This window comes from Macaca fascicularis, chromosome 6 (genome assembly GCF_037993035.2).
Source record: "Macaca fascicularis isolate 582-1 chromosome 6, T2T-MFA8v1.1".
Taxonomy (NCBI): Eukaryota; Metazoa; Chordata; class Mammalia; order Primates; family Cercopithecidae; genus Macaca; species Macaca fascicularis.
Window position 1 is genome coordinate 185,401,049 of NC_088380.1, and position 27,595 is coordinate 185,428,643.

The 27,595-nt window shown below is 39.8% G+C and overlaps 1 protein-coding gene across 13 annotated transcripts; it reads right to left on the reverse strand.

Annotated features, from left to right (window-relative positions):
- Positions 1–1,104: 1,104 nt before the first annotated feature.
- Positions 1,105–22,925, reverse strand: CLK4 (CDC like kinase 4). Of its 13 annotated transcripts, none has more exons than XM_073994915.1 (15): positions 22,841–22,925; positions 19,161–19,321; positions 18,282–18,348; positions 15,717–15,775; positions 14,434–14,656; positions 13,240–13,330; positions 12,778–12,844; positions 9,655–9,771; positions 9,401–9,567; positions 8,713–8,807; positions 8,328–8,457; positions 6,205–6,287; positions 3,128–3,207; positions 1,681–1,771; positions 1,105–1,590 (listed from the first exon to the last, which is right to left on the reverse strand). In XM_073994915.1, exons 4-15 carry the CDS (start codon positions 15,767–15,769, stop codon positions 1,450–1,452), a joined length of 1,338 nt encoding a protein of 445 aa, XP_073851016.1. In that variant the 5' UTR covers positions 15,770–15,775; positions 18,282–18,348; positions 19,161–19,321; positions 22,841–22,925; the 3' UTR covers positions 1,105–1,449. The 13 variants fall into 13 exon arrangements, with proteins under 13 accessions (XP_073851016.1, XP_073851018.1, XP_073851015.1 ...); XM_073994917.1 differs by having other exon boundaries at positions 15,717–16,551; XM_073994914.1 differs by lacking the exon at positions 18,282–18,348.
- Positions 22,926–27,595: the final 4,670 nt, after the last annotated feature.

A 27,595-nucleotide genomic window follows, 5' to 3' on the forward strand; every position in this document is an offset into this window, starting at 1 on the left:
GGGATACTTTTAACAAAAAATAACCTATATCTGGAAATAAGCACTTAGGAATTCTACGACAAAAAATATTCCTACCTGGCTGACTGAACCATAGCAACAGACTTTTTTTTCTTTTACCCAATTAAGTAACATTTACCACATAGTGGGTTTTTCTTTTGTTTCGTTTTTTCTTTTTTTGAGATGGAGTCTGGCTCTGTCGCCCAGGCTGGAGTGCAGTGGCACAATCTCGGCTCACTGCAACCTCCGCTTCCTGGATTCAAGCAATTCTCATGCTTCAGCCTCCCGAGTAGCTGGGATTACAGGCGCGTGCCACCACACCCAGCAAATTCTTTGTATCTTTAGTAGAGACAAGGTTTCACCATGTTGGCCAGGCTGGTCTCAAACTCCTGGCCTCAGGTGATCCACCTGCCTCGGCCTCCCAAAGTGCTGGGATTACAGCGTGAGCCACCGCGCCCGGCTCCATAGAGTTTTTATGTGAAAACAAGGACAGTAAAAGAACAACAACAAACCCTAAAGTCACAAAGTTTATGTTAACCAATCAATTAAATTCTGGAAATTTCAGCAGCACGTTCTTCCCAAAATACTTTCCAATCAAATCCTCCTTCTCCAGTAAGAATTATCATAAATTGCCTAATTAATAACCTTAATTCTTACAAGTTTACATATTTATGTCATCTGATAAACAGATGCTGGCCAATGTTAAGACTCCTAAGGACTTGGTATTAAAAACTGAAACCTCTCATCAGAATTTCTATTTTTATATCTGTGACTCACCAAACATACTTGGAAATGTCCATTTTCCAAGCTGACTTTCCAGTTAGATTTTAATCTTAAATAAAGTGTGTATGTGGTTTTCTTAAACAAACTGTCACAATGGACAAACTGGATGCCTTTCCATGAATGTCTACTTACCACCCTAATATCACCCAATGAAAAAGAATACAACACTTACACTTTAATAGAATTCTACCAGTAAACATTTTCTGAGTTTTGGTTTCTAGTACCTGCTTATCTAGAGTTAATAATAATCACCCGTTCAACAATTACAGAAAAAAAACTAAAGTTCTAAATTTGAAGTATATAAAGAATATTCCTTTAAGAATATAAGGTAGTCAAGATTTCCTTTTACTCAAAAAAAATCACTTCAGAGGTGACCTCCATGTACAAAAGGCAAGATCAATCACATTTATCACTGGACACAAAGGATATTTCAAAGGTATTTAAAAATGGTAATCTCAAAAAGAAAAATTAATTTTAATTTTTCTATTGCATTATCAAGACCACAGTTGCTTAACAAGTTAATTATGCTATTGATACAAAACATACAGTATTTACACAACTGTACAAAATAATTTAATGTTTACAAAAATATTAGAATGTTTAGTTGACTGACACAGTCTTAAGTAATCTCTTCTAGAGAAGTACATAGTAAGACCACTGATTCCCATTTCATTTCTTTTTTAATAAGTCAAAGAAAGGATGCTGCAATGCTTCATCCAAGGTAATTCTTTGAGTTGGATCATATTCTAACATTCTTCGAACCAGGTCAAACAGTTTCTCATGTTCATCATCATGACAAAGCATAAATTCCTGGGGGAGAAATGTTTTTGTTTTAAAAAAAATTAGTAATAGTGCAAACATGTGGTTTATTTTTTTAATCTTTAATCTTTTTTCTTTTACCTTTAATGGTCTGCAGCGTCTCCTAACATATCTACCAGCAGAACTGTGTTCATCCCAATCTAGCTGGTTATGGTGAAAATACTTGCGTTTTCTACAGAAAACAAAAAATCTGGATTAGTAAAATAACAAGAGTCACATCTTTACTCTGCACCCATGAGGGGAGACATGGTAAGCAGCTCTCTCTAGGTGTATAGACTTATATTATATATATGCATACAATTTTTAAAAACCTCAGCAACAATTATATATCAGATACCTTATATCCTCCACTCTGTGAGGTTTTAGTGTCTCAACTAAGTTGTTCCTAACTATCATACATGGAACAATGTCAGCTTAAAACTAGGGGCCCCCTGGATTCAGTCCTGTAAATTCTGTTTTCACTAGATCTAGAATGGGGCTAGAAATCTTTAAACTCGCTAGGTGGCTTCTGTGGTGAAGCTGTGTTTGGAAATACTACCTTGTCTAAGAATATACAGCTGGTTAAGGACAGAATACATTTCACACTTAGAGTGATATGATTCCAAAACACAAGCTTTTTCATATTCTATGTATTACTTTTACATCACCTTAAGAAAACATTTATGCAAACGTAAACTTGAGTTTACCCCAAAAGCCATTTTGTTTACTAGATCAGTGGTCCTCAACCTTTTTGGAACCAGGAACCGGTTTCATGGAAGCAGATCTGGGGAGGAGGGATGATGGTTTGGGATGAAACTTCCACCTCAGATCATCAGGCATTAGATTCTCATAAGGAACCTGCATGCAACCTAGATCCCTTGGATGCACAGTTCACAATAGGGTTCACATTCCTATGAGAATCTAATGCCACTGCTGATCTGACAGGAGGTGCAGCTCAGGCAGTAATAATGCTCACTCACCTGCCACTCATCTCCTGTTGTACAGCCTGGTTCCTAGGGTTTGGGGACCCCTGCACTAGATCACAAGGTAAATATTTTTTATTATATTAGGTTTTAAAAACACGGCCGAGTGTGGTGACTCACGCCTGTAATTCCAGCACTTCGGGAGGCCGACGCAGGCGGATCACCTGAGGTCAGGAGTTCAAGACCAGCATGACTAACGTGGTGAAACCCCATCTCTACTAAAAATACAAAAATTAGCCAGGCATAGTGGTGGGTGCCTGTAATCCCAGCGACTCGGGAGGCTGAGGCAGGAGAATCACTTGAACACAGGAGGCGGAGGTTGCAGTGAGCTGAGATTGCACCACTGTACTCCAGCCTGGGTGAAACAGTGAGACTCTGTCTCCATAAAAAAAAAAAAAAAAAAGGAGTAAGATGCAGTTACAATTTACCTCCAGTACAGGGGGGAAAAAAAAAAAGTCAAAATCTATAGTCCTTGGAATGAGCATTACAACAACGTTGGGTTTTCTGTACTCTGAATATATGCTACTGCACGTATCCAACAAAAGGCTTTAATTTTAAAAACATACCTTGTTTTCTGAATCATGTGTTGTGGTATGGGTCCTAATATTCGTTCCATCATTGCCAGGTGCTCTTTACTATCATGAGTCTAAAAAATACAAGAAAAAGAAATTTAGCACTCTGCATTTCCCTACAAACACATTAACTTGTTCAATCTAAAATTTCAGTTTCCTTCTTTATTTGCATTTCTTATACTGTTTAAAGAATAACTGGGCAAGATTACCAGAAAAACTGTCTCCTCATTTAATCAGCTGCTTAATGAAAATTAACAACCAGTACTCAATGAATAGTTCACTTGTTAACACTTACTACTCCCAGGCAACAGACACACAGTCCCAATAATTCTCTAAACAATTCTGAGTGAGGTATGTGGGAACATGAATTTCAAAGACGTTAAGATACTACCTCAAAGTCATATAGCTCATATATGAGGAAAGTTAAGCTATCAACCCATGTCAAAGCACATATCCTTAAATTAGACAGTAACAGAGCCCTGGGTAAAGTGTAATACAGAAGACTGTCAAAGACTTATAGCTGGAATGGTATGCTTCTAGAGCAGAGGGTGGCAAACTTCTATAAACGGCCGGACAGTAAATATTTCAGGCTTGGCTGGTCATGAATGGTCCCTATTGCACATTCTTCTTCTTTTTGTAAGAACAGGCACCAGGCAGGATTTCACCATGGGCCAAAGTGTGCTAACCCTTGTTCTGGAGAGCAGAGGCTTTATGCAATACTTTTAGAAGGAGTCTATCAACTAGTGCACCTTGCATATTGCTTCCAAATCGTGATACATGACAGGAAGAAATAATACAAGCTTCACATTTTAAAGAAATTCCTTAGTTTAAGAGTATTTTGCAGGGTGGAGTTAAAATATAACTCACCTCTCCAATAATGTGTACTTCATTTAAAACTCAAAGTGATTTATAATCACAAAATCACCTGAAGCATCCATTTTATATAAGTCAGATGGAAGCATTCACTTTGCTTAACTTTTTCTTGACCCTACAGCTCACCACTGCAAAACCAGACAACACCTCCCAGAACTGACTGATAACCGTGATTCTAAGACATCAAACTTATCTATAAACTCGGAGCACTGTTCAACAGGATCTCTACGGATGAGACAGAAACAGAAACCTGGTGAGGTGCCCCACAGTGAATCCATCGCTGTGCACTGCTGCCAAGTGACTCTCAGCTCATCACAGCCGCACACCCCCGCCCCGCTCTAACTTCAAACCAGCCTCAACAGTGCTGAGCTGGGACCTCCAGCCCCTCTTCCCCAAACAAGACAACACAACACCTTCATCATACCACAACCCTACTTAAAGTTCTTCAATGGTTGCATCACCTAAAGCTTTCAAGAATTTACATTTCAGGCTGGGTGCGGGGGCTCACACCTGTGATTCCCAGCACCTTGGGAGGCCGAGGAGGGCAGATCACTTGAGGTCAGGAGTTCGAGACCAGCCTGGTCAACACAACAAAACCCTGTCTCTACTAAAAATACAAAAAAGTATTGTGGTGTGGTGGTTCGTGCCTGTAGTCCCAGTTATTTGGGAGGCTGAGACATGATAATTACTTGAACCTGGGAGGCAGAGGTTGCAGTGAGCCAACGTTGCGCCACTGCACTCCAGCCTGGGCGACAGAGTGAGACTCTATCTCAGGGAGAAAAAAAAAAATTAGATTTCAGATGTAGGTACAACTTAAGGACAGAATGGAAAAGAAAGTAGTTTCCTACTTTTTGTTTTACCAATTGAGGACTTTTTATTTTAAAAGCAAACTACCAACAACTATGACTATAATTACATAAAAGAGACATTAAAAAAAAAAAAAAGCAGGAGGGATAATCTAATCTCTAAATAATGGTCAGAATGGCAATCCTAGACAACCATTTTCATTTTGGACCAGTCTACTTTTGGAAACCACTGACTTCTAGGATCAAACCAATACCCTGCAAAGTCTTTGAAGTCCTTTATGAATTGATCCTTGCCTATTGTTCTAATTTTCCCATTTATACAGGACACTGACAACGCTATTCTACCCCGAGTAGAATATGTTCATTCACTCCTCTGTGCATTTACAGATACTATTTCCTCTTCCTTATATGCCCACTGCACTCCAGTTTTCCAACTCCTCCTCTTCTTCCTATGTTCTCAGTGATGCCTTCTCTAAAGAAAGTAATTATTAACCTTTCCTGGGTTCTCCCCACCTACACTTTTTTTTATTTTTTAATTTTTTTTGAGACAGAGTCTCACCCTGTCACCCAGGCTGGAATGCAGTGGCGCGATCTCCGCTCATGCAAGCTCCGCCTCCTGGGTTCATGCCATTCTCCTGCCTCAGCCTCCCGAGTAGTTGGGACTACAGGCATCCGCCATGACGTCTGGCTAATTTTTTGTATTTTTAGTAGAGATGGGGTTTCACCATGTTGCCCAGGATGGTCTCGATCTCCTGACCTCGTGATCCACCTGCCTCGGCCTCCCAAAGTGCTGGGATTACAGGCGTGAGCCACCATGCCCGGCCCTCCCTATCTACACTTTCTACATTGTTCCATCACAGCAAATGCTACACTATACTGCAATAGTTTTCCAATGTCTTTTGCATGACTTGAGGAAGATGTTGTCTCTTCACCCTTATGTACTTATACTTAGAAATGCCTAGGACATTATAGATGCTTAATACTTTAGAGTAAAATACAATCCCTTGTTGTTCCTGAATTCTTTTATAAAAAGGAGTAAGTGACCCGTAATGGCCCATCGACAGTCAACATAACCAGAACTGAAAACTGACCACATTAACACTGCTGCAAACTTATGAAGGAGCTCCACAACGTAAAAAAGGAGACAGTATGAACCATACATGAACCATGTGTTACAAACACCAATCACATGCAAAATTAACCATGATCACTCACTCATAGTAATATTTCATTCAACTGTGGTTTTAAAGAATGACCATTTTGCAAATGTAAGTTTTAGTCTTAAGAATAATGATGTATGGCAATTTTCCAATATGGAAGTCAAAACTTTAGCATGCCTTTAACATTTACAATTTGTTATGAATTATTAAATGGAATTTACTAGCCACGTACCTGAAAGACTGTGAAACCAAGGTAATATTCAATAAGAATGCAACCTATGCTCCAAACATCACAAGGCTGAGACCAACCTAAAGCTATTTTAAAACAAATAGAAACATTTTACTATGAAACAACTTTTAATTGACAGTACATTAAATCCTTCCCTATATGGGTACTCCCTTTACAGAACCCATTTGGGAGAATATGACACCAAATTCAGGGTTTATATTTTTAGTTTTACAGCAAATGCTATTCAACACACTCTCATGGTCCATATGCTCACATCAAGACACAGTATTCTAACTAGGGAGGGGTGCATGTTATGTAAAATAAAAGGGGGACTACCATTTTCCAAGTATACAACCAATTTGTGCAAATATTCCATAGTCTCTGAACTGTTTATATGATGGGAGTGCATTGCTGTTGAAACCATTATTATGCTCAGTTCATGGTTAGTCCAAGAATTTTTATGTTTTATTAGCACAAATGTAGGTTTATAATTATCCTCAGAATGAAATTACTAATCCCTTATCAATTATTAGCTTGATGCATGAGTTACTTCTTCCATTAAGAGAAATACTACTGTTTTGCACAAATTATATAAAAAATGTAATGGGAATTATAAGCAGTGTCACCTATAAGCAGAAATTACAGACCCACTGGAGCTCAGAGAGGGATCTATATATAAACATCAGGGCTGTCTATACATGATTTTATATACTTTCTCCTTCAGAATTCTCAATGACAGTATTATTCAGATCAGAATAAAACATCTAGTCGCCTTAAATCTATACTTAACTGGGAAGGAGAAAGAACCAACCACATTGATATTTTAATCTTTCAAAGATCAAATATTTAGTAAAAAAAACAAATGTACAAATAAAACCTACATTCAAAGACATTTCAATTACTTTCAGTATCACTGAGGTTAAAGATAAAGGAAGAAATATATTCAAGTCAATATATATTGACTGTGACTTAAGTCATTTTTGTTAACTCCCCCACCCCAGTGTCTATCATTTGAACAAATGGATAATAATGGAGCATGGGCCAGGTGCGGTGGCTCATGCCTATAATCCCAGCACTTTGGGAGGCCAAGGAGGGTGGATCACGAGGTCGGCAGTTCGATACCAGCCTGACCAACATGGTGAAACCCCATCTCTACTATAAATACAAAAAAATTAGCTGGGCATGGTGGCAGGTGCCTGTAATCCCAGCGCCTTAGGAGGCTGAGGCAGGAGAATAGCTTGAAACCGGAAGGCAGAGGTTGCAGTAAGCCGAGATTGCTCCACTGCACTCCAGCCTAGGCAATAAAAGCAAAACTCCATCTCAAAAAAATAAATAAATAAAATATATAAATGAGCTGGGCGTGGTGGTATGCACCTACAATCCCAGCTACTTAGGAGGCCGAGGCAGGAGAATCGCTTGAACCCGGGGACAGAGGTTGCAGTGAGGTGAGACTGCACTACTGCACTCCAGCCTAGGTGACAGAGTGAGACTCTGTCTCAAAAAAATAAATAAATAATGGAGCATGGTTTCTACCTATTAACACATATAAAGTCTGTAAATGATAGAGCTTGGACCTCATAAAAGTTTTCTTTTTAGATCAGGCACCGTGGCTCACACCTGTAATCCCAGCATTTTGGGAGGCCAAAGCAGGCAAATCACGAGATCAGGAGTTGGAGACCAACCTGGCCAACACGGTGAAACCCCATCTCTACTAAAAATACAAAAAATTAGCTGGGCGTGGTGAAGGGGGCCTATAAGCCCAGCAACTTGGAAGGCTGAGGCAGGAGAATCACCTGAACCCAGAAGGCAGAAGTTGCAGTGAGCCGAGATCGCGCCACAAAATCACATTTCTTTGATGCATTTAGCTAACAGAGCCTGTTTTCTTATGATCATTTAAGATTTACTTGTTCAAAAATAACCACCACCTGAAATATCTTTCACAGGCAGTATCACATGTTTACCACTCAGGAAAAGTATAGCAATGTCCACACATTTTTTATGAAAACAGAAAACGTTTTCTGAATCCTGCTAAGATCATACTTCCCCACACCACCAGTAAAGCTGTAAAGAACAAAAATCTCTTATTCAATTATAATATCAGAAAGACTGGTGTCTTGTCTACTGACCCAAAATGACCTCGGGAGCTCTGTAGTGCCGGGTAGACACCAAAGTACTGTGATGTTCATCATCATACGTTGCACTTCCAAAGTCAACAACTTTGATATCTGTGTTTTTCAGTGTGCGTTCATCACGTTTCTAGAGAGATACAGTTGAGTAAATATGAAATTCAACAGATATGAAATATTTTATAGCACTACTCAAAAGGCCAGCACATGAATTATCTTCTTGATTGTCAAAATAAGCTCATGAGAAAGGCAAAGAAGGATTACTTCTTTTCAGTTAAACATCAGGATATAATGAAGCTCAGGAGTGAAATTCCTCATCCAAAGATCATCAAGTTAAATTAATTTTAAAGACAACCACCAAAAGTAAAACAAGTCTTTAACTTACCATTTTAGAATTATATTTGACTACATAGTCAGACTTCACAAATAAAATATTTTCAGGCTTCAGATCTGTATGGGTTAATTTATTATGATGTAAAACTACAAGAGAACAAAAACACATTATTAGTTTCACTTACAAACTTAATTTGTACTACCAGGAAAGGAGGACTGGCAAAGGATACGGTGGTTAAGAGACGTTTCACCTTTACTTGTAAAATGTCTATTTTTTTAGTGACATTTGGATATATAGCTTTTATAATAAAAACAAGTTTCCTGGTGCTTAAAGATTTATCTTAATTGTTAAGGAGGTAAAAATACAAAAAATATTTAAAAATAGAGATTTATCACCGGCCATGGTGGCTCATGCCTGTAATCCCAGCACTTTAGGAGGCCGAGGGGAGCAGATCACCAGGTCAGGAGACCTAGACCATCCTGGCTAACACTGTGAAATCCTGACTCTACTAAAAATACAAAAAATTAGCCGGGCATGGTGGCGGTCGCCTGTAGTCCTAGCTACTCAGGAGGCTGAGGCAGGAGAATGGCGTGAACCCAGGAGGTGGAGCTTGCAGTGAGCCAAGATAGTGCCACTGCACTCCAGCCTGGGCGACAGAGCAAGACTCCATCTCAAAATAAATACATACATACATACATACATACATACATAAAAATAAAGATTTATGAAGTGTACTTACAATTTATTGACTGGCAGATCTGATATGCCATCTGCCTGATGTGGTCAATTTGAAATGGCAGAAAGCTGTTTTCTTTAATGAAATCGTAAGTACTAAGCCCCAGCAGTTCAAACACAATACAAACATGACCATGATGATCAAACCATTCCAGCATCTGGACACATCGGCTAAAAGAGAGCAAAATAATAATTCAGTTTACGCAAATCTGAATATTTCATGTAATAAGATGGCTTCTAGGTTAAATTTATACTTACAAGACACTATTGGGATCAGTACTATTTAAGTGCTCTAATACTTGGATTTCTGAACGAGCTGCTTCACGGTAACGGCCTACGTTTTTTACGATTTTCACTGCTACATGCATGCCATCCCTTAAAAATAAAATTAAGATAAAAATGATAAATGTACAGGAGTGAGTTGAAGCCATGTTATGCTCTAAAGCATAATCTTAATTACCAGTTCCTCTATGCCTTTTAAAATAATCTTTCAGAACACATTATAGCAGATTCCATATAACATCTTCTCAAAACATTTTGATAAAATACATGAAGTGATAATTCCCTTAATACTTATGAGTTTTAACATTTGCTCCCAGAATTTTAAATTTAATTACATTTTATACAACAACAGTTTTAAAATATATATACAATTGTAAACCAAAAATAGAATATGCTACTGTTGAAAGTATTCATTCATTTACCAGGCTAGGCCTACTCTGTGCCAGGCAATGCATAGGTATTAGTGATTAAAAGACATGGTGTGTCCCTACGTACTTTGAAGTCTAATGGAAAAGACAGACACATAAACAACTTAGACTTCTTCACAGAAGAGGCAGCACAGAACTGAGTCCTGAAAGATAGCTGGGAGTTTGTCAGACTGGGAGGGAAACATCCAGGTAAAAGAGACACCAACTCTAAGTAATGAAGCCCAGAAAAACCTTAGCAGATGCACTGATGCAAGTATACAGAAACAGCTGCAGGGGAGGGCACTGGGCTTTAAGACTGGGGCATCTGTAAGAATGCTTCCTAAAAAGCATAGAGCCATGAATGTTTCAAATCTTCTACTTCTCTTTGTCTTCCTTTTTAAACCTAATCTACCTACAGATGAGCCAGCATTCAAGCCTTCTTTTTCACTATGGCCCTTCCACTTTACAAAACCATACCCATCTCTTACTAGTATAACAAGATGTATGCCCTAGGCTATAAAAAACATTTGGGGCAAACAAACACGTATTCTAATGGCTGGATAGGAAATCTTTTTCCGCATCCAGTGGTTTCCTATTCATTGCTTTCAACAAGGCCCCAATGAATGTGAACTGATAAGTCACTAAACAAATTTTTTGATGTTTGGCATACACCTCAAGACTTAAAAGAACTCTAGTAAGATTACTGTGACAAAGCTTCTACTCCTATCTATTTAATTATATGACCAAAAAGTTTTCTCAGTGCTTGTATCCATAAAAACGAAAAAAGAAAACAAACAATGCTAAACAGTCAGATATTTATCTATGGCTACATGTCCTCATTTTTTTAGAGGCCTCAACCACCCCAAGAAAGGAAACATTCCAGGCCAGATATGGTGCAGGGGTGTGCCACACGTGACTACAGGCTCACACCTGTAATCCCAGCACTATGGGAGGCTGAGGCAGGAGGATCACTTGAGGCCAGGGGTTCCACACCAGCCTGAGCAACATAGTGAGACCCCATCGCATTAAAAAAAATTTTTTTAAAGATACATTTCATTAAATACACCAAGACTTAGACTTTCAATAAATTCTAAAAGGACATTAATGGGATGACTAGTGAAATCTGAATATAGTCTGCAGATTAGTTGGCGAAATTTGAAAACATATATATGTATAATGATAAAGTAAATCTTATAAAATGTTAACATTTGGAAAATCTGGGTGAAGAATACATGGGAATTCTTTGAACTATTTTATTAACTTTTCTGTAAGTCTGAAAATATTTCAAAATACTTTAAAGTTCAATTTACCTTCACATATTTGTTACAGAAAAGCAAAATGTGGGGATAATTTAGGAAAATATTTATGGAAAGTGAAATGAAAATAAATTCAATAATAAAACATTTCTAAGTATTCAAGAAGAGTTTATGGATGATGGTAGGTGCCACGCTGCTATGGTATTTAGATTCCCTCAAATGCATTTAAAGAGAGGTAAGCTTTATTTCTTAATATTAATATTTACATCCAGTTGGAAATTACACCCTTCCCAAATAATTTATGATAAAAAATTTTAAGTCATTTTAGAAATGTGTAGTTTCACTAAAGTTCTAAGAGCTTCACTTACAAAAAAGTTTGCAAGCCACAAAATAGAGGTCCTAGAGGAAAACAGTAAAATGAGGCAGAAAGGGTCAAATCACAAACTTTATTCTCTAGGCTCTAGATGATAAAATTTCTTTATAGTTTAGGAAGCTAACTCTTAACATTTAAGATTAGACATGCTTTATTGCCTCTGTAATCTGAAATTGCCAAATCTTGTATACAGGGTCAAGGCCCTCAGTTCTAGAGTTCTGGGAAATTCCTTCACTTGAACATCCACTTTAATTTCAATGATTTCCCCGCTGAAATTGGTCATTTTTTTTTTTGAGACGGATTTTCACTCTTGTCGTCCAGGCTGGAGTGCAATGGCGAACCTCCGCCTCCCTCCCCTCCCGGGTTCAAGTGATTCTCTTGCCTCAGTCTCCCAAGTAGCTGGGATTACAGGCACGTGCCACCACACCTGGATAATTCTGTATTTTTAGTAGAGACAAAGTTTCTCCATGTTGGTCGGGCTAGTCTCGAACTCCCAACCTCAGGTGATCTTCCTGCCTTGGCCTCCCGAAGTGCTGGGATTACAGGCGTGAGCCACTGTGTCTGGCAGTCAGCATTCTTAAGATCCACATTCATGGTAAATTAATCATACACAGTTCAAGAAATTTTGGTAAGTAATTTACCCCTAAAACACGTGGCTACCATTTAAAATATATTCCATCTTGGCTGGATACAGTGGCTCAGGCTTATAATCCCAACGTTTTGAGAAACTGAGGCGGGTGGATCACTTGAGGTCAGGAGTTTGAGACCAGCCAGGCCAACATGGTGAAACCCCATCTTTACTGAAAATACAAAAACTAGCTAGGTGTGGTGGCAGACTCCTGTAATCCCAGCTGCTCCAGAGGCTGAAGCAGGAGAATCACTTGAAGCCAGGAGACAGAAGTTGCAGTGAGCCAAGATGGCGCCACTGAACCCAAGCCTGGGCAACAAAGGCCCTATCTCAAATAAATAAATAAATTAATTAATTAAATAAAATTTCATCTAAATTATGAATCTTTCCCCACCAAAAATATCAGAATGTTCAAAAAGGAAAAAACAAACTTACATGCCATGATCAATGCACTCTACAACTTTGCCAAAGGCTCCTTCACCCAAAGTGTCCACGATTTCATCTAAAGTGAGGAGGGAAAAAGAGGTGTAAGTACCTGAGTACAAATTGTCTAGTTATTCAAACAATGAATGCTTAAGTGTGGAATATTTTCAAATGATCTCTATCAAAGCATAACTAAGGTTTCAGCACTCAAATTATTTTAGTTTCAGCTGCTACAAAAACAATTAGATAGAGCTATCTTTCTTGCTCTAATCTCAAATTCCACTGATTATTTTGGAACTTTAGAATAGAAATATTTAAATTCTACAGAAAAGAAGAAATACAAAAGAACAAACAAACCCACAAAAAACAAAATAAAAAAGCAATGAAGAGTTCTTTAGCCCCCCGCTGACAAACTATTCTTAAAAAGATTATTCTTTCTGCAAAGTTTAAAAAGTGTTGAAAAATATTCTATACATCTTGCTCTTAGAACGTCTCCACTTTGACAGATCAGGTGACCCTCCTCATCATCCTCTATACTCCTGGATCTTTTCCTTCGGTGGCTCTTCTGGAACGGCAAGTGGGCAGCACCAAGATCGTCCAGCCAATCAATATATCAGAGTGAATTCAGGGCAGAATACGCAATTCATTCAGCGGGGAGATATTCAGGCATTCAGATAAGCACCAGGCCACGAACAGTTGGCAGGAGCAATTTCAAATTCAGTCCCCAGAAATTCACAGGGCACAGTTTATGTTACAGAAGAAAAACATGGCAAGGAACAGATTTTCAGATAAGATACTTAAAGTGGCAATAGAAAAAAACAACACAATTGTCTCTTTAAAATACTGATTTAATTGAAGTCTGAAATTTAAAGAATGCAATGTCATGATTTACTTATCTCTTGCTATAAATAGCATATGCTGTGAATTGAGATGTCTAGTTTGTCAGAAAAATGTTTTAAAATGTCAAGACTATTTGAAATTATTCTAATTTAGCAATATTTTAAAATATACATGATTAAAATAAAAGGGGAAATAAAGGCTAGTTAATTTCAATGTTCAATCTAATAAAAACTAGTTTTACTGAAGAAAACTTGGGGAGAAGCTAATTCAAAGTTCACTGTTCAAGCAGGTGAAGATGTCTGAGTACAAAAAAAAAGGGGTGGGCAGACTATTTGGATGTTTCCCATTCAGCACCCATTTTCACAACTTCAAAAGAATTCACTGCAGACAATGACGCACTGTGCTATGGAACTATGCTCTATGTAGGTTAGTAACATTTAGGTATCCACCAGTGCAATGTTTCACATTTGTTTTCAAGTACCAGATAAAGGGTTTCTAAGGGGAAAAAAAATGCTTAAGATGAAAGATGGGTGCATGATTTTTTTGTAAGAATATGTTACAAATACAAAAATATTTTTATTATTAAAATCAATAAACTCATGATCTGGTCTGCAGAATATGAGGAAATGTGGGCAAATGAGGGCTAATAAATATATAGATCAGCTACAAGAATCTGGAGGTTTCCTTTAAGGATTTGAGTAACATAAATACAATTATAATATATCCAAATAGTATTTTATATATATATAAACAATTAGAAACTTATCAGCTCATTAAGAGTACACACAAATAAAACTCCACTCAAAATAAAAACAAAATCAATCATACCGAACGTGACTGATGACTTGAACAGTGTCTATTGCGCTTCCTTTTAGGACTGCTTCTCCTGCTGCGGACTGAAGATTTACTGCAGTGGATTCGATAACCGCTTTCAATGTCTCTGTGATAATGTCTAGGAACATATCCTTCACAGTAGTCATTCCTGTATTCGTCAACGTATCTCCGGTCCCGATAATCTCGCTCATTCAAGGACCTTGCTTCTAAATAATGACTGCAAACACATTAAAAGATTTCAAATTATTCTCTTCATTCTGCGATAATGTGGTTCAAACAAAACATTTTTCTCAAAAATTCTTGGTTTAAACAGCTAACTCAATATAAGAAAAAAATTCAAACAGATGAATTAGCATTTATATTTATCTCACAAAGCTTAAGAAATAATTTTACTTCAACAAACAAGCAAATGGGCCCATTATAGAGATTGCTGACAAGCATTTCACATCGAGGAATAAAGCTTGAGTCACATCATTAATTTAGGTCCAGTGTTTACTTAAGTGTTCCTTTACCTTCTGCACCTGTATCTAAGCTGTCTTAATCTCTCACAGAGGTACAATCAGAGGCAGGCAAAAAGGATTCCTTTGTCTTTTAATGTAAGAGCATTTTAGATATCCCTGGCACACAGAGAATTCTTTCATGAAAGGTACATTAGAGCTATAAGGAGCCTTAAATGTATTCCAGCCCTTTCATTTTACCGACGACTAAATTAGGAACCCTAGAAGAAAAATGATTTGCCAAGGTTGTATAGCACATTAGTGACAAAAACTAAAATATTTTCTAACCGCTATTATACAAGCCAATTTTATTACACACATCATCTATCATGTCTCCTCTACTCTTTGCATTTCTAGCCTTGTTATTCCTGTTTGAGATATAGACAACGTAGCTTTTGAGGACTGCCTCATGTGCCAAAGGCATCTAAAATATAGCCCCCTAAAGAACGAAAGGGATCCTGCAGTTTAGAATTACAGTAGTTCTACCACCGTACTTCCCTTTGCATTTCTAATTTCCTGTCATTCCTGTTTGAGAAGTATGTAAGAAACAACAGAAGCCACCATCCTCTAGTGCCATAGTGCTTTAATCTACAGATCCCTTTGAAAATCTGCTGGAAGCCATGGACTCTCTTCCCCAAGAAACACATAAACAAAACTTGGCAAGGATTTTCATAGGTCATGGACCTCAGGATGTCAATGGATCCCAGTTAAGTAGCCTTGATCTGATGGAAAGAAAAGGACATAGATTCATTTGGCCCAGTTTCCCGTCCCCCTCTCTACCTGGGATGAGTGTCCTCTTCAACAGAGTGCGAAGCTTCAAGAGGGATGCACATGGAGCACTGAGGGAGAGAGGGGACACCTGCCCAGTCAGACAAATCGGCTAAAATAATCCTAACAAGCAATGGAGTGACGGATGTTGACTAGATTGCCCTCACCAACCCCTTTCCTTTCCCCAGAGTACGATGTCATTCTTTTTCCCAGGGGGCTCGTTTTGGCAGAAATAGAAGCATCTTTACAACTACTACCCAATAGGGCTAGTATCAAATCCAGGCTGGGGAGATACAGAAACCTGGTTCTCTCTCCCTAGCGTCAGCTTTAAGTGGTATTTATTGGAGAAACAACTCCGGATATTTGGGTAAGACTGTGGGCAGTCTAGGTTAGAGATCTGATCAGTTGGCTTGGAACTGTCAGGGAGACCACCAACACAATAAGCTAGAAGTGACCATACTCTTAAGGGCATCCTTCCCATAAAAGTCCAAAATCCTTCTACTAGAAAAAACTAACAGTAACAATCTTTAGCTGGAATACTGCATGAAGTTAGAGCTGCTAAGCCATAAACAATAATATAGAGTAACAAAACATGGAGTGAACACCATGAGGACAAACTAAAAGGATGAGAGTCTCTTCAATAGACAATGGCCAATGACCAAGGCTGAGAGATTATATAAACAAAGTCTACAGAATTACACAGGCTATGGAAAGGGTAGACAGGATGAACAGACTGATTTAATTTTTTAAAATATCCACTGAATGCCCAGTGAATATTTCACTATAGCCTTTAAAATAGCCAAGACGGATGAGGGTAAGGGCATTCGTTTTTATATATCCACAGGTCCTGTGGGAGATAAAAAAAAAAATTATATAAGGCAAAGTCCCTGCCAACAAATAATGAACAACTTGAGATTACTCACATAAAAATGAAACAAAATCCAACAATGTAGGAAATTCTAAAAAGTTACAACACATGAGTGCTTAGAGTCAGAGATGGGGAAAAAAATCTGTTTAAAATGGTCAGAGAATAATTACAAAAAAGATGGAAATAGAGTTGCATCTTAAAGGGAAGCCAGGATTTGGACAAAATAGAATACAGAAGAAATTCTGGTGGAGAAGAATGGCATGTTACCATCTTAAATTCATATGACACTTTTAGCCACAATGGCTTAGAGATGGATTTGTCTATGCATTACTCAGGAAAAAGGCAATCCCGGCAAGAGCAATTTTCACACAGGGGAATGTAGACAAATAAGTAAGCTGAGAATAGCATCATTAAAAGCCCTGCATGCTAGGCTAAAGAGTATTTCTCAAAAGACGGTCTATTTATCAGCAATATCAAATATGGAGTTCTTATTAAAAATGGTAACCCTGGGCCTCAAGTCATACTCACTGACTCTAAATCTGGTCAACATACCTCCAAGGTGATTCTTATTCACACTAAAGTTGGAGAATCACTGCTTTAAGACTTGATACTTTATGTTACAGGCTTCTATGCACAATATAAAGATAGGGTTTACAGCCACATCAGTCTTTCTAATGCAGAATGGATTAACTAAGCCTGTAGAAAGGGAGACCAATTCACAGGCTACCTCCAAAAGACAAATCATAAAGACAAGACACTATGCAACATATATATGACAAATGGTTAAAATAATATGTCATAAAAAGCTCTTCTAAATCAATAAAATATACTTTAATAAACAGGCTAAGAATAAAAAGATGTTCAAATGATCAATACTTATGTGACAGTGGACAAATTTGTTAGAAATTTAAAAATTCAGTTTAATCAAAACATTATTCTTGGCCTTTCAAAACAGCCAAGATTGGTGAGAGCATGAAGGGGCACGTTGTATAATTTGGCAAACTTTCTAGAAAAAGAAATATGAACCTGTAGCAAGAAACCTTTAAGAGTTCATATCCTTTACCTTAAAAATGCTTCTTCTTGGAGTGTATTTTCAGGAAATAATCAGCAGCAAAGATTTAGAAACAAAGATTTTTTTTAAATTATAATTTTACAGCTAAATAATTGGGACTAATATCCTATAGAGATTACCATTTTTATACTTTTCTGCATTTTTCAGTTTTTTGTTATTTTATAAAAACACTCAAAGTTTTTGATCTTCAAAATTAGAACATTCTGGATTATGGTGAATGTTGACCACCAAACACATCTGGTACCAATGTCAAAGAAGGTATTGGCCTGGTGGTTAACTGGACTCAGTATCATGTTTATGTAATTAACTATGAGCATGAATGAATTATTCATCACTCGTATCACTTCCTTTCTACATATATAATGTATAATTATCCTATTATCCAATGAGTAACTAGTACTATGACGTTAAGCCTTAGGGTTTTTTGTATTTATTAATAGTGGGGTACAGATAGTTTTCTTTAGTATACTGTACATTAATTATTAATTATTTCTGGTCTTTGAAATCCTGCCATAAACCTTCCCACTTCCCCTTATATAACAATGTGTATGAAGCATGATTTGTCTGCACTGACTACAAATAAGCTCAGTTTGGCAGAACAAGTCTGTTAACGTGGAGAAGGAAAGAAATTACATACTGTTTTTTAAAGTAACCCCAGCTGGCTAATTTAGAAAGCAATCTGGTAAACAGTCCCAATGGAACATCTGCACAAAACAAGAAGAAAACAGAACCAACAAAACAAACGAAAAAGGGAAATTAATGAAACAGTGAAAGAAACCTACCTAGCCTTTCTTTAATCATTTAGAACTTTAAGATTCCTTTAATTCTATATAAATGTATTACCTCCAAATTTTACACTGGTAAGAATACAATACAACAGGACACACGCTGTTGCAAGTTTTTTATTGAGGCCATTTCCCAAAATTACTAGCTACGACCTATGAAAACAACAGTTCTTAAATAAAGCCAGCTTCTAAAAATCCCAAACAAACATATCCCTTGGCCTCATCTACAAATACAATACAGTGTTTAAGTGACTAATAATACATGTTGCTTTTCTCTGTTGGAGTAACTCCTCCCCTATAAAACCCTATCTGATTTCTGAAACACTTAATGAGCGCTACAACATACACGTCTCCCTCTTATATACAAATTAAAGGTACGCATTGGGCATTCGATCACTATTACTTAACTTTTTGTGTGTCATCTCCCTAGTCACGTTACTGGCAGCTGGGACGCACCATGTTATTTAATACATTTTACATTCACTTACTGATCAACTGTCTCCTACCACTCCCAGGGAGACAGACATACATAAGGATAAGAACTTTGTTTTATTCACAGCTGCAGCCTCAGCACCTATAGTCTAGTCTAAAATAAGTACTCAAATATTTTCTAAATGAGTATTTGTTGACTGAATTATAAAACAATTTGACAGATGAAAGCTATACAAGCAAATGACAAATCATTTAAAACTATTAGAGCTACAATGCTACTAGTTCAAGAGTTGATTTACCAATCAGATTCTTTAAACTGGTGACATGGTTTACAATGCCTGTTCTCTTGTGTGCTACTATGAGATCTCCTCTTCCGCTTGTGACTTCCACGGTAGCTTTCATGTCCCCAGCTTTCTCTGTTATCCCAATCAGGGCAGTGAGTTCGTTTGGAATGCCGCATCTGTTGATAGAAATGAAAAGGGAATTGCGGAGGTTATAGATGTGTGATAGGTAAAATATTATATATTAATATTATTTATCAAAACCCAACACACAGGGTCTTAGAGGCTCCAAATTCTTTTTAGGTGGTAATGTTTCCCAAGGCACTGGTATGTCAGATGACTGCTAAGAAGCATAGAGATCTAGTATTAAACTGTGGGTAATACTGATACCTTAAGACATTTTTTTTGAATTCTGATTACATCCAGGACAAATTCTCAGCTTGGTGCTTGTCTTCAACTAACACTTGCAAACTGACTTTTTAAAAATTAAAAAAAAAAAAAAAAAAAAAAGGGCCAAATGAAAAGGTTCAGGGGTACCGTTTCCAGCGGACAAGAGTATTTAGCTAAAAATTAGTAACTTTTTTGTTTTATCTTGTTTTGTTACTTTCTACTTATTAGTGATTTTCCAATTAAGTCACTGACATATTTTCTTTTAAAAATGTTAACATTAAAATGTGAGCTGATTTAAGGAGAAATAATATCACAGTGTCATGGAGCTTTGGCAAATTACTGTAATACAAATAACTTTAGTGCGAGACAAAAATACTTAGGGATACTAAATATGGGAGGTGACTTTGTTTTAACTGTAAAGAGCTATTCAATGATGAAGCTTTTTTTTCTCAAATTCTCCAAAGTTCTTTTCTCTAAATCTCAGAATGACTCTAAGCTTTGGGAATATTAGTTCTGTGTGGATAGAACACAATATTCAACAGAGAAACTGAAGACATATAAAAAGGTGATTTTAGGCCGGGTGCAGTGGCTCATGCCTGTAATCCCAGAACTTTGGGAGGCCAAGTCCAGGAGTTTCAGACCAGCCTGGGCTACATATAATGAAACCCCGTCTCTACAAAAAAAATTTTCTTAATGTTTATGTGATTTTATGAACTCATTTTCTCTATCCAACAAGTTCATTTTCTTATCCAGCAGTTATTCTTAAACTTAAAATCTATTTGTAGTAAATCTGAAGTAACTCTGAAAAAGAAATCAGCCTACAAGGATGCACACTGAAGCATGGTCACAGTGAAATCAAACGATAACAGTGACATCTGACTCTATTTACAAACTCCAATGCATAACCTGGTTCCTTCCAGGCTCAGCATCTGTGCTCAAACAATATAACCCCTATCTGTCTCTCCCCATCTTAATTATTTTCCAAAGCACAATCAGGTCCAAACTCTGCTGAACAGGGTAGTTTAAATGGTAAAAAGAGAAGAATTTCACAATTCAGTAAGGAGCTGAAAAAAGCTAAAATGGAGTAAAATCCACTTAGTTAACCTCATTCAGCTTGCCCAAATGACTAATAAGCAAACAAATGCAAGTAGAAATTTAAATGATTTTAAATGGATTAAAGGCTTTGAAATGAGGCAGCTTCAATTCTTCTGGGAGGTATTCCACAAGAAAGTATGTGTCACACCATCAGAGTCTGATTGCCACCAGTCAGTCAGATATTTTCATTCATTCTCTTGCTGATTCTAATTCTATACCCATCAGGCATCCTTCTAATGTGGCTCTTAGCTTACTTTACAGAGGAAGAGAAGGCACTGATCAGGTCAAACAGAAATTCTAAAACTCTTGTTAGCGTCTCAATGGAAGTGAGCATTCCGGTTTGATACAAATGGAGTCACTTCCATATTGGAACGTGACGTGAGTAACAGCACAAATTTACTTGAGGCAAAAGGCCAGAACACAAACTTTCTTCATTAGAGCTATCAAGAAAAATTTACGGTTGGGCGCAATGGCGCCTCATCCCTTGAGCCCAGGAATTCGAGACTAGCCTGGGCAACAAGGTGAAAGCCTGCCTTTACAAAAAATACAAAAAATGAATCGCACATGGTGACTTGAGCCTGTAGTCCCAGCTACTGAGGAGAATCACTGAAGCCCAAGGAAGTCAAGGCTTCAGTGAGCCATGATCACGCCATTGCATTCCAGTATGGACGACAGTGAGACCCTTTCTCAAAAAAAAAAAAAAAAAAATTAATAAATAAATAAATTTCAAGTGCAATTCTTCTGAACCGTTCCGTCAAATACCAAAGTTGTATTTTAACCACATCAGGAACTCAGCTTGGTTAAATATTTTTAAATCATAGCAAGCAAAATCACATCTGATGACCGAGGGTTATTATTATCAACCTCCATTATTATGAAGTTTTTTCAAGACTTCTGTGTCTACCTCAGTTTTGTTTTTTCTTCTTCTACTGTAAGTCTGCCACAACCAGCTAACCTCCAGCAAAACAGAATTCTCAAATTATGAGTTAATATGCAAACATTAAAATAAGAACGAGCTCCCTTGTGAGAGTACAACATTTTTCTCAAGTTCGCTACTTCAAATTTAATTCAGCTGTTAGTCCCAGCCTCTGACCTCCCCCACTCACCCTGCAATGTTCAAAAATATTTTATCTGGAGGCATAAAGATCACCCCACCCAGGTTCTATGTGGTAAGGTTCCTTCGCATACACAAAAAAGAAGTTATCTAGAATCATGACACTGCCTCTAATTAATAAAGGACCCTGCGTGCTAGAATAACCAGGTATCTTTCAAAAACTAATGACACAATGCATCTCATATGTAGATCCAGCGCCACCGCCCTTAAGATCCTGTAGTTCTTGACAACTTAACGCTATGTACGTGGCTTAAAAACATCGAAATAGGTTATAAGTTTAGGATTGGAGGGCTCCAAGAGGACTGCATTTAATGGGTTACAAGCCAGTAGGGGTGTGTAAAAAGCACAATCGCACAGGACAGCTATGAAGCAAGACAAAGTGGCTGGCAAGCTCAGTTTGCGGGGCGGTTTCCTAAGGCTCGTATAAGCACATCTGGGCTATTTAGGCAACCAGGGATAATAAGATGCAAAACTACCAGAAATGCAGGTTCGCTGCAACAATGCTGTGTTCAGTATAGCACAGAGGAGTAGCCTCCGCAAATTTCCACCTCTCACAAGCACCTACTGCCCTCAACCACCTGGATTTGCGCGGACGCCCGGTACCCACCTCCCGGCTCCCGGGAACCCGGCCAGTGCCTCTGGCGCACTCAACACAGGGGCAAATGCTTGACTCGGGAAAACCCCCCAAACGCTACAAACGGCCCAGGCCAGGAATCCAGGGAAAGACCTGATCTCCGACAACACGAACGCCGGAGACGGCTCTCGAAAAGTCTCCCGACAGGTCCTCGCGCCCGCCGGCTGGAAGAGGTCCCGACAGGCTTAACCACAAGCCGCGCTCGCCAGCCAGCAGGGCACGGCCAGCCCAGGGCCTCCGGAGCCGCGACGCGAGCGGCCAGGGCCCTCAGAGAAGGGTCAGCGGCAGAACCGCGACGCCCAGGCAACTTTCGGTGCTTCCGGCGCGCACCAGCCGAGCAGTGCCCCGCAGAACTCCTCAGCTCCACAAGCCCAGGCCCCTAACGCGGTCGTTTCTCCGACACCTAGCTCGGGGACCTAAAGACCGACAGCCGCCTGGCCCCGCACACACCACCGGCAACCCTACCTCCGCAAAAGCAAATGGCCCTTCGGGCGAGAAATGTCGCCAAACTGCCGTCTTCCTTCCTCGGCCGCTGCGACAAACACCCCACAAAATGGCGGCAGCGCCGTCGCCCTACAATCCCCCGGGTCGCCTCTAGCGCCACCTACGCCGCGCGAACGCGCCTGCGTGACACAGCCTTGCGCGCTCCCGCCGCTCCACGTAAGGGCGGGGCTCCACGTGACGTAAGAGCAGGACCCGAGCCTCTGCACTGCGGCTGCGCGGCCCAAGCATTTCTTCCCCCGGCCCCGCCCCGACTCCGTCCCGACCCCGCCCCGACTCCGTCCCGACCCCGCCCCGACTCCGTCCCGACCCCGCCCCGACTCCCTACCGACCCCGCCCCGACTCAGTCCCGAGGCCTCTGGGCGGAGAAGGTGTTTAAGGTCTCGACGGGCTTGGGTGGAACCGGGAAGGAACGCCCGTGTCCCGCCCTAAGTGTGTAACGCGTGTCTGCCCTTTGAGGTGGAGTTATGCTGAGTGCGGCACCTCTCCGCAGAGCCGGCTGGTGCCCGGTTTCCTGCTCTCCCAGCCGAGGGGGCCGCGCCATCGCGCTTTGCCTGCCCCTCCCCCGGGACCTGGACTCCGGAAGTCCCCGGCACGCGACCACGGCCCCCAAACCGCCCAAGGCGGGGCCTGGCTGGTGCCTGGGCTGTTCCATGGACTGGGTGCTTGTAGTCCTGCGCACTTGGCGCTTCCAGTCTAAGGTGGATTCGGATAAAGAGGCTGTCCCAGAAAACAAGCTCACGGGGTGCTTATCTTTTCAAGGCACGTGCTCCTATTCAGAACAAAACAAAACCCAGGAGGTTTCAATGGAGACTCCTGACAAGGTTTTCCTGTTAGGATCCCTACCTCCTGAGCAGAGCAGGGAGCTGGAAGTTTCCCTAACGAAGTTTTCCCCTTTATTAGTTTTTGTCCCTGCGGGCTGATTTTATTCAATCAAGGCAGAAAAATGTCTCTGAGCTAGTGAGGGTCCGTTAAGGGGGCTTGCTTACCTCAAATAAGGTATTCTGCAGTTCTGAGAGCCCCCAGGCAGTTCCCCCGTGTAAGTATGGAGCATGAGAAATCTTAGGGTCAAAGTCGGAGCCCTATGGGAAACACTTAATGGCCAGAGGAAAAGGGGCCTGAGAAGGAATGAGCAGGAGAGGAAGAGAACCAAGAATAGGGTGTCAAAGCAAGGGAGGGCTTAAGTGAGGGAAAGGGTCTAGGTAAGGTTAGACTGCAGATCTTCGAGGGGACGGCGGGCAGGGTGGGGGGGTGGGGCGGTGGTTCTGTATTCTGACAGGGATTCGCTGGATAAAAGGGAAAGTCAGAAATCAAAATTCGGAGGGTAGGGTTGAACTCTTGTGGGTATTAGCCCAATAGCATGTGGGAGACGTGTTATCCTGTTAGGTAAAAGGAGGGAACAGAAATGCCTTTAGTGATCTAACATTATAGAAACTTATGCCATCTGGTTTGGGTAAGTAGGGTAAATTTAGATAAATCTCGGAGATTGTACAGCATTTCAGAAAGTAAGTTGACATGACGAGTTGAATTTTCATGGAGATTGCACTCCAAGAAGTGAAGTTGAAAAAGAAACTTGAAAAATTGGAAGGGTAAACTGTGCTACAGAATGAAACAAATATTATTTTCGTCTAGAATAGCCACCATTTTTGCATCTACAAATTTAAATCTTACTCATCCTTGAAGGGCCATTTCTTTAAGGTGCTGTCTTTGACATCAGTTCCCACCCATTTCCCTGCCCCTGACTACTCCAGTGAGATGTGAAGTCCTCAAATAGTGGAGGATCTGGAGCCACCTGGTATGCTAACAGATTTTGCCCAAAGAGTGAAATGTATTGGTTCTACAATTGATTACACATCCTATCTCCAGGGAATCTATTAGAATGTTGAGCCGACCGGTCTGGGCGATAGTACAAGGTAGAGTGGGGCTCAAATTGCAGCATATGGGAATGTAAATTCAAGCTGGCACTAAAGAATGTTCTCCTGTTTCATGGAGTATGAGAGATCCTGCCTCATGAGGTTATAAGACTGTGTGGTCAGGACAGCCCACAATTCTGCTCAAAAAAGCAACACTATGTTAAAAAGCAGCCACCTTGAAATGCCACCTACAGAGGCCTTTATATTATAGATGTCACACACACTGTTACCCAATAGTAGAGTCTGCTTTGTAATTACATTTATCTCGCTTTAGTGTTTTCATTTGTATGCCACCAGAAGGTCTAGTGTTTAAAAGTGTGTAGTGATCAGAAGGAAGCTGAGAATGACTAGCGCTTCTATGCTGTGTGATGCAGCACTATGGTGCCCCTAGTCACTCTCTGTGGCTTTGTGCTTAGTTTGGAGACAAGGACCTGATTTATATTGTCTTTGGCATCTCAGACCTAGAACCCAGTAAATCTTTCCAGGTCATTTACATAAGCTGCTTTGGGCTATTTTGCTCAGTTGGTTTAAGGTCAAAGTGAGTAAGTTAAAGGTAGAGATTTCATCCCAGGATCACTGCACCAGTTAGCTTACCACCCTTACATGGCAGCCTCAACCCTTCCTATTAAGTCAGTTACCTGCAAGTCTTAATGAAAAGATTTATCTAAATTTCTGAGAATCTACTACCAATACCAGAAACACTGCCTAATCTGGTGGTTTCATCTCTACACAAGAACAAGTATGTCCAAAAAAACCTTAGGTTAACTCGTGTCAAAAGCAACTAGTCAAAGGCTGGGCATGGTGGCTCACGCCTGTAATCTCAGCTTGGAGGCAGAGGTGGGTGGATCACTTGAGCCCAGGAGTTTAAGACTAGCCTGGCCAACATGGTGAAACCCCATCTCTACAAAAAATACAGAAAAAAAATTGGCTGGACATGGTGGTGCATGCGTGTAGTCCCAGCTACTTGGGAGGCTGAGGTGGGAGGATGGTTTGAGCCCAGGAGGCAGAGGTTGCAGTGACCCAAGATTGTGCAACTGCACTCCAGCCTGGGTGACAGAGCCAGACCCTGTCTCAAAAGCAAAAACAAAAACAACTAGTTTAAGACATTTTGTGGCCGGGCGCTGTGGCTCACACCTGTAATCCCAACACTTCGGGAGGCCAAGGCGGGAGGATCACGAGGTCAGGAGTTCAAGACCAGTCTGGCCAATATGGTGAAACCCCATCTCTACTAAAAATACAAAAATTAGCTGGGCGTGGTGGTGAGCATCTGTGCTCCCAGCTACTCGGGAGGCTGAGGCAGAAGAATCACTTGAACCCAGGAGGTGGGGCAGCAGTGAGCCAAGAGAGCACCACTGCACTCCAGTCTGGATGACAGAGCGAGACTCCGTCTCAAAAAAAAAAAAAAAAAAGAAATTTTTAGCTTCAAAGAGCAACCAGAGGAATATTCTCATCACACATTCCAGGATATGTATACTACATACTTACCTTCAGAAAACACTCATATGAAAGCCAAGTTCTAGAGTAAAAATCTAAATTATTGTGTAAATTAAAAGCTTATTATCTTATAGAGTAACCTTTACAAAGGTATAAACCTTTGCCATTATAACCTCTGTTATTAGCTGCTCGTTATTGATATTTACTAATTAGACTTGCTTTTAGCTATCAAATACTCATTCTGTGCTAACCACTTTATATACATGATCTCATTTAATCATCTGAATCCTATAAAGTGATCATTGGCTATTTGCCCTAGATCAGTTATCAAGTCCCAGAATCAGGATTCAAACCCAGACCTTGCTTGCTCCAAAGCTCTTGTGTTTAATCCGTTCTACTGACTGCTTCAACTTACACAGCAAAGTACATAGCAACTTACTTCACTTAGTCATTAGAGCAAACATCTGAGTCCATCTTTCAGCAAGATCAAAGGTTTGTCTTAAAAAACCACTTTCCAAGGTAATATATCATCGAAGGCTTTTCACGATGACACAATGGGTCAGTTTATCTTCAGCACATCAAGGTCACTAAAGGTCTCAGTGCCTTATTTGCTATTTAACACTGAGTCACAAAGGGTCTCCCAGGCATCCCACACTGTCCCAAATGAGAAACATCCCAGGTGTCTCCAGTGTTTCCTGATACTATAAAGCAAGATTCAGTGGCAACAAGCGGTGCTAGAAGCATTCGTTGATTCACAACACACTTTGCAGTGTACATGTGAGGTGGGCAGTGGAAGGGTCCAGGGAGGGATTTAGCTCAGAGGTTCTGTAGGGGAATATGATAGGCTGGACTTTCCAGCCTCCTTGTCAGTTTCTGCTACCACCAATGAAGGGGTTTCAGAGCTGAGTCACAGCTGAATGTGCCTTTGGATATACCTGCCATATGGACTGCAGTAACCTTCAGGACTTCTCATGCTATTGGTTCTGGAAACTGTAGCATATCAACAATTTACCATATGTCCTGCCATTTCATGTCCAAACGCCCTCGAAAGAGGAAGTAATAATTTAAGCAGACTCAGTAATGGATTCTTACCTGCAGTGGATTAGCCATGTCATCCCTCTCCATTGATACAGAAAATCAGGAATTGAACTGAGATTTTTTTTTTGGTCAATTTCAATTATTGGCTTGATAGGGAGTCCCTGGGTTTCAGAGCAGTCCCTACAATGTCTTATTGATTTCCTAATGTCTATCACTCATTACCCTATAGGCCATTGTACCCCAACACTGATCTGATTCAAATCACATTAAAAAAAATTTCCAAGATGTGTTTTCTCTAATGAATCTATGTAGTGATTTTCCCCCAGCATTTAAA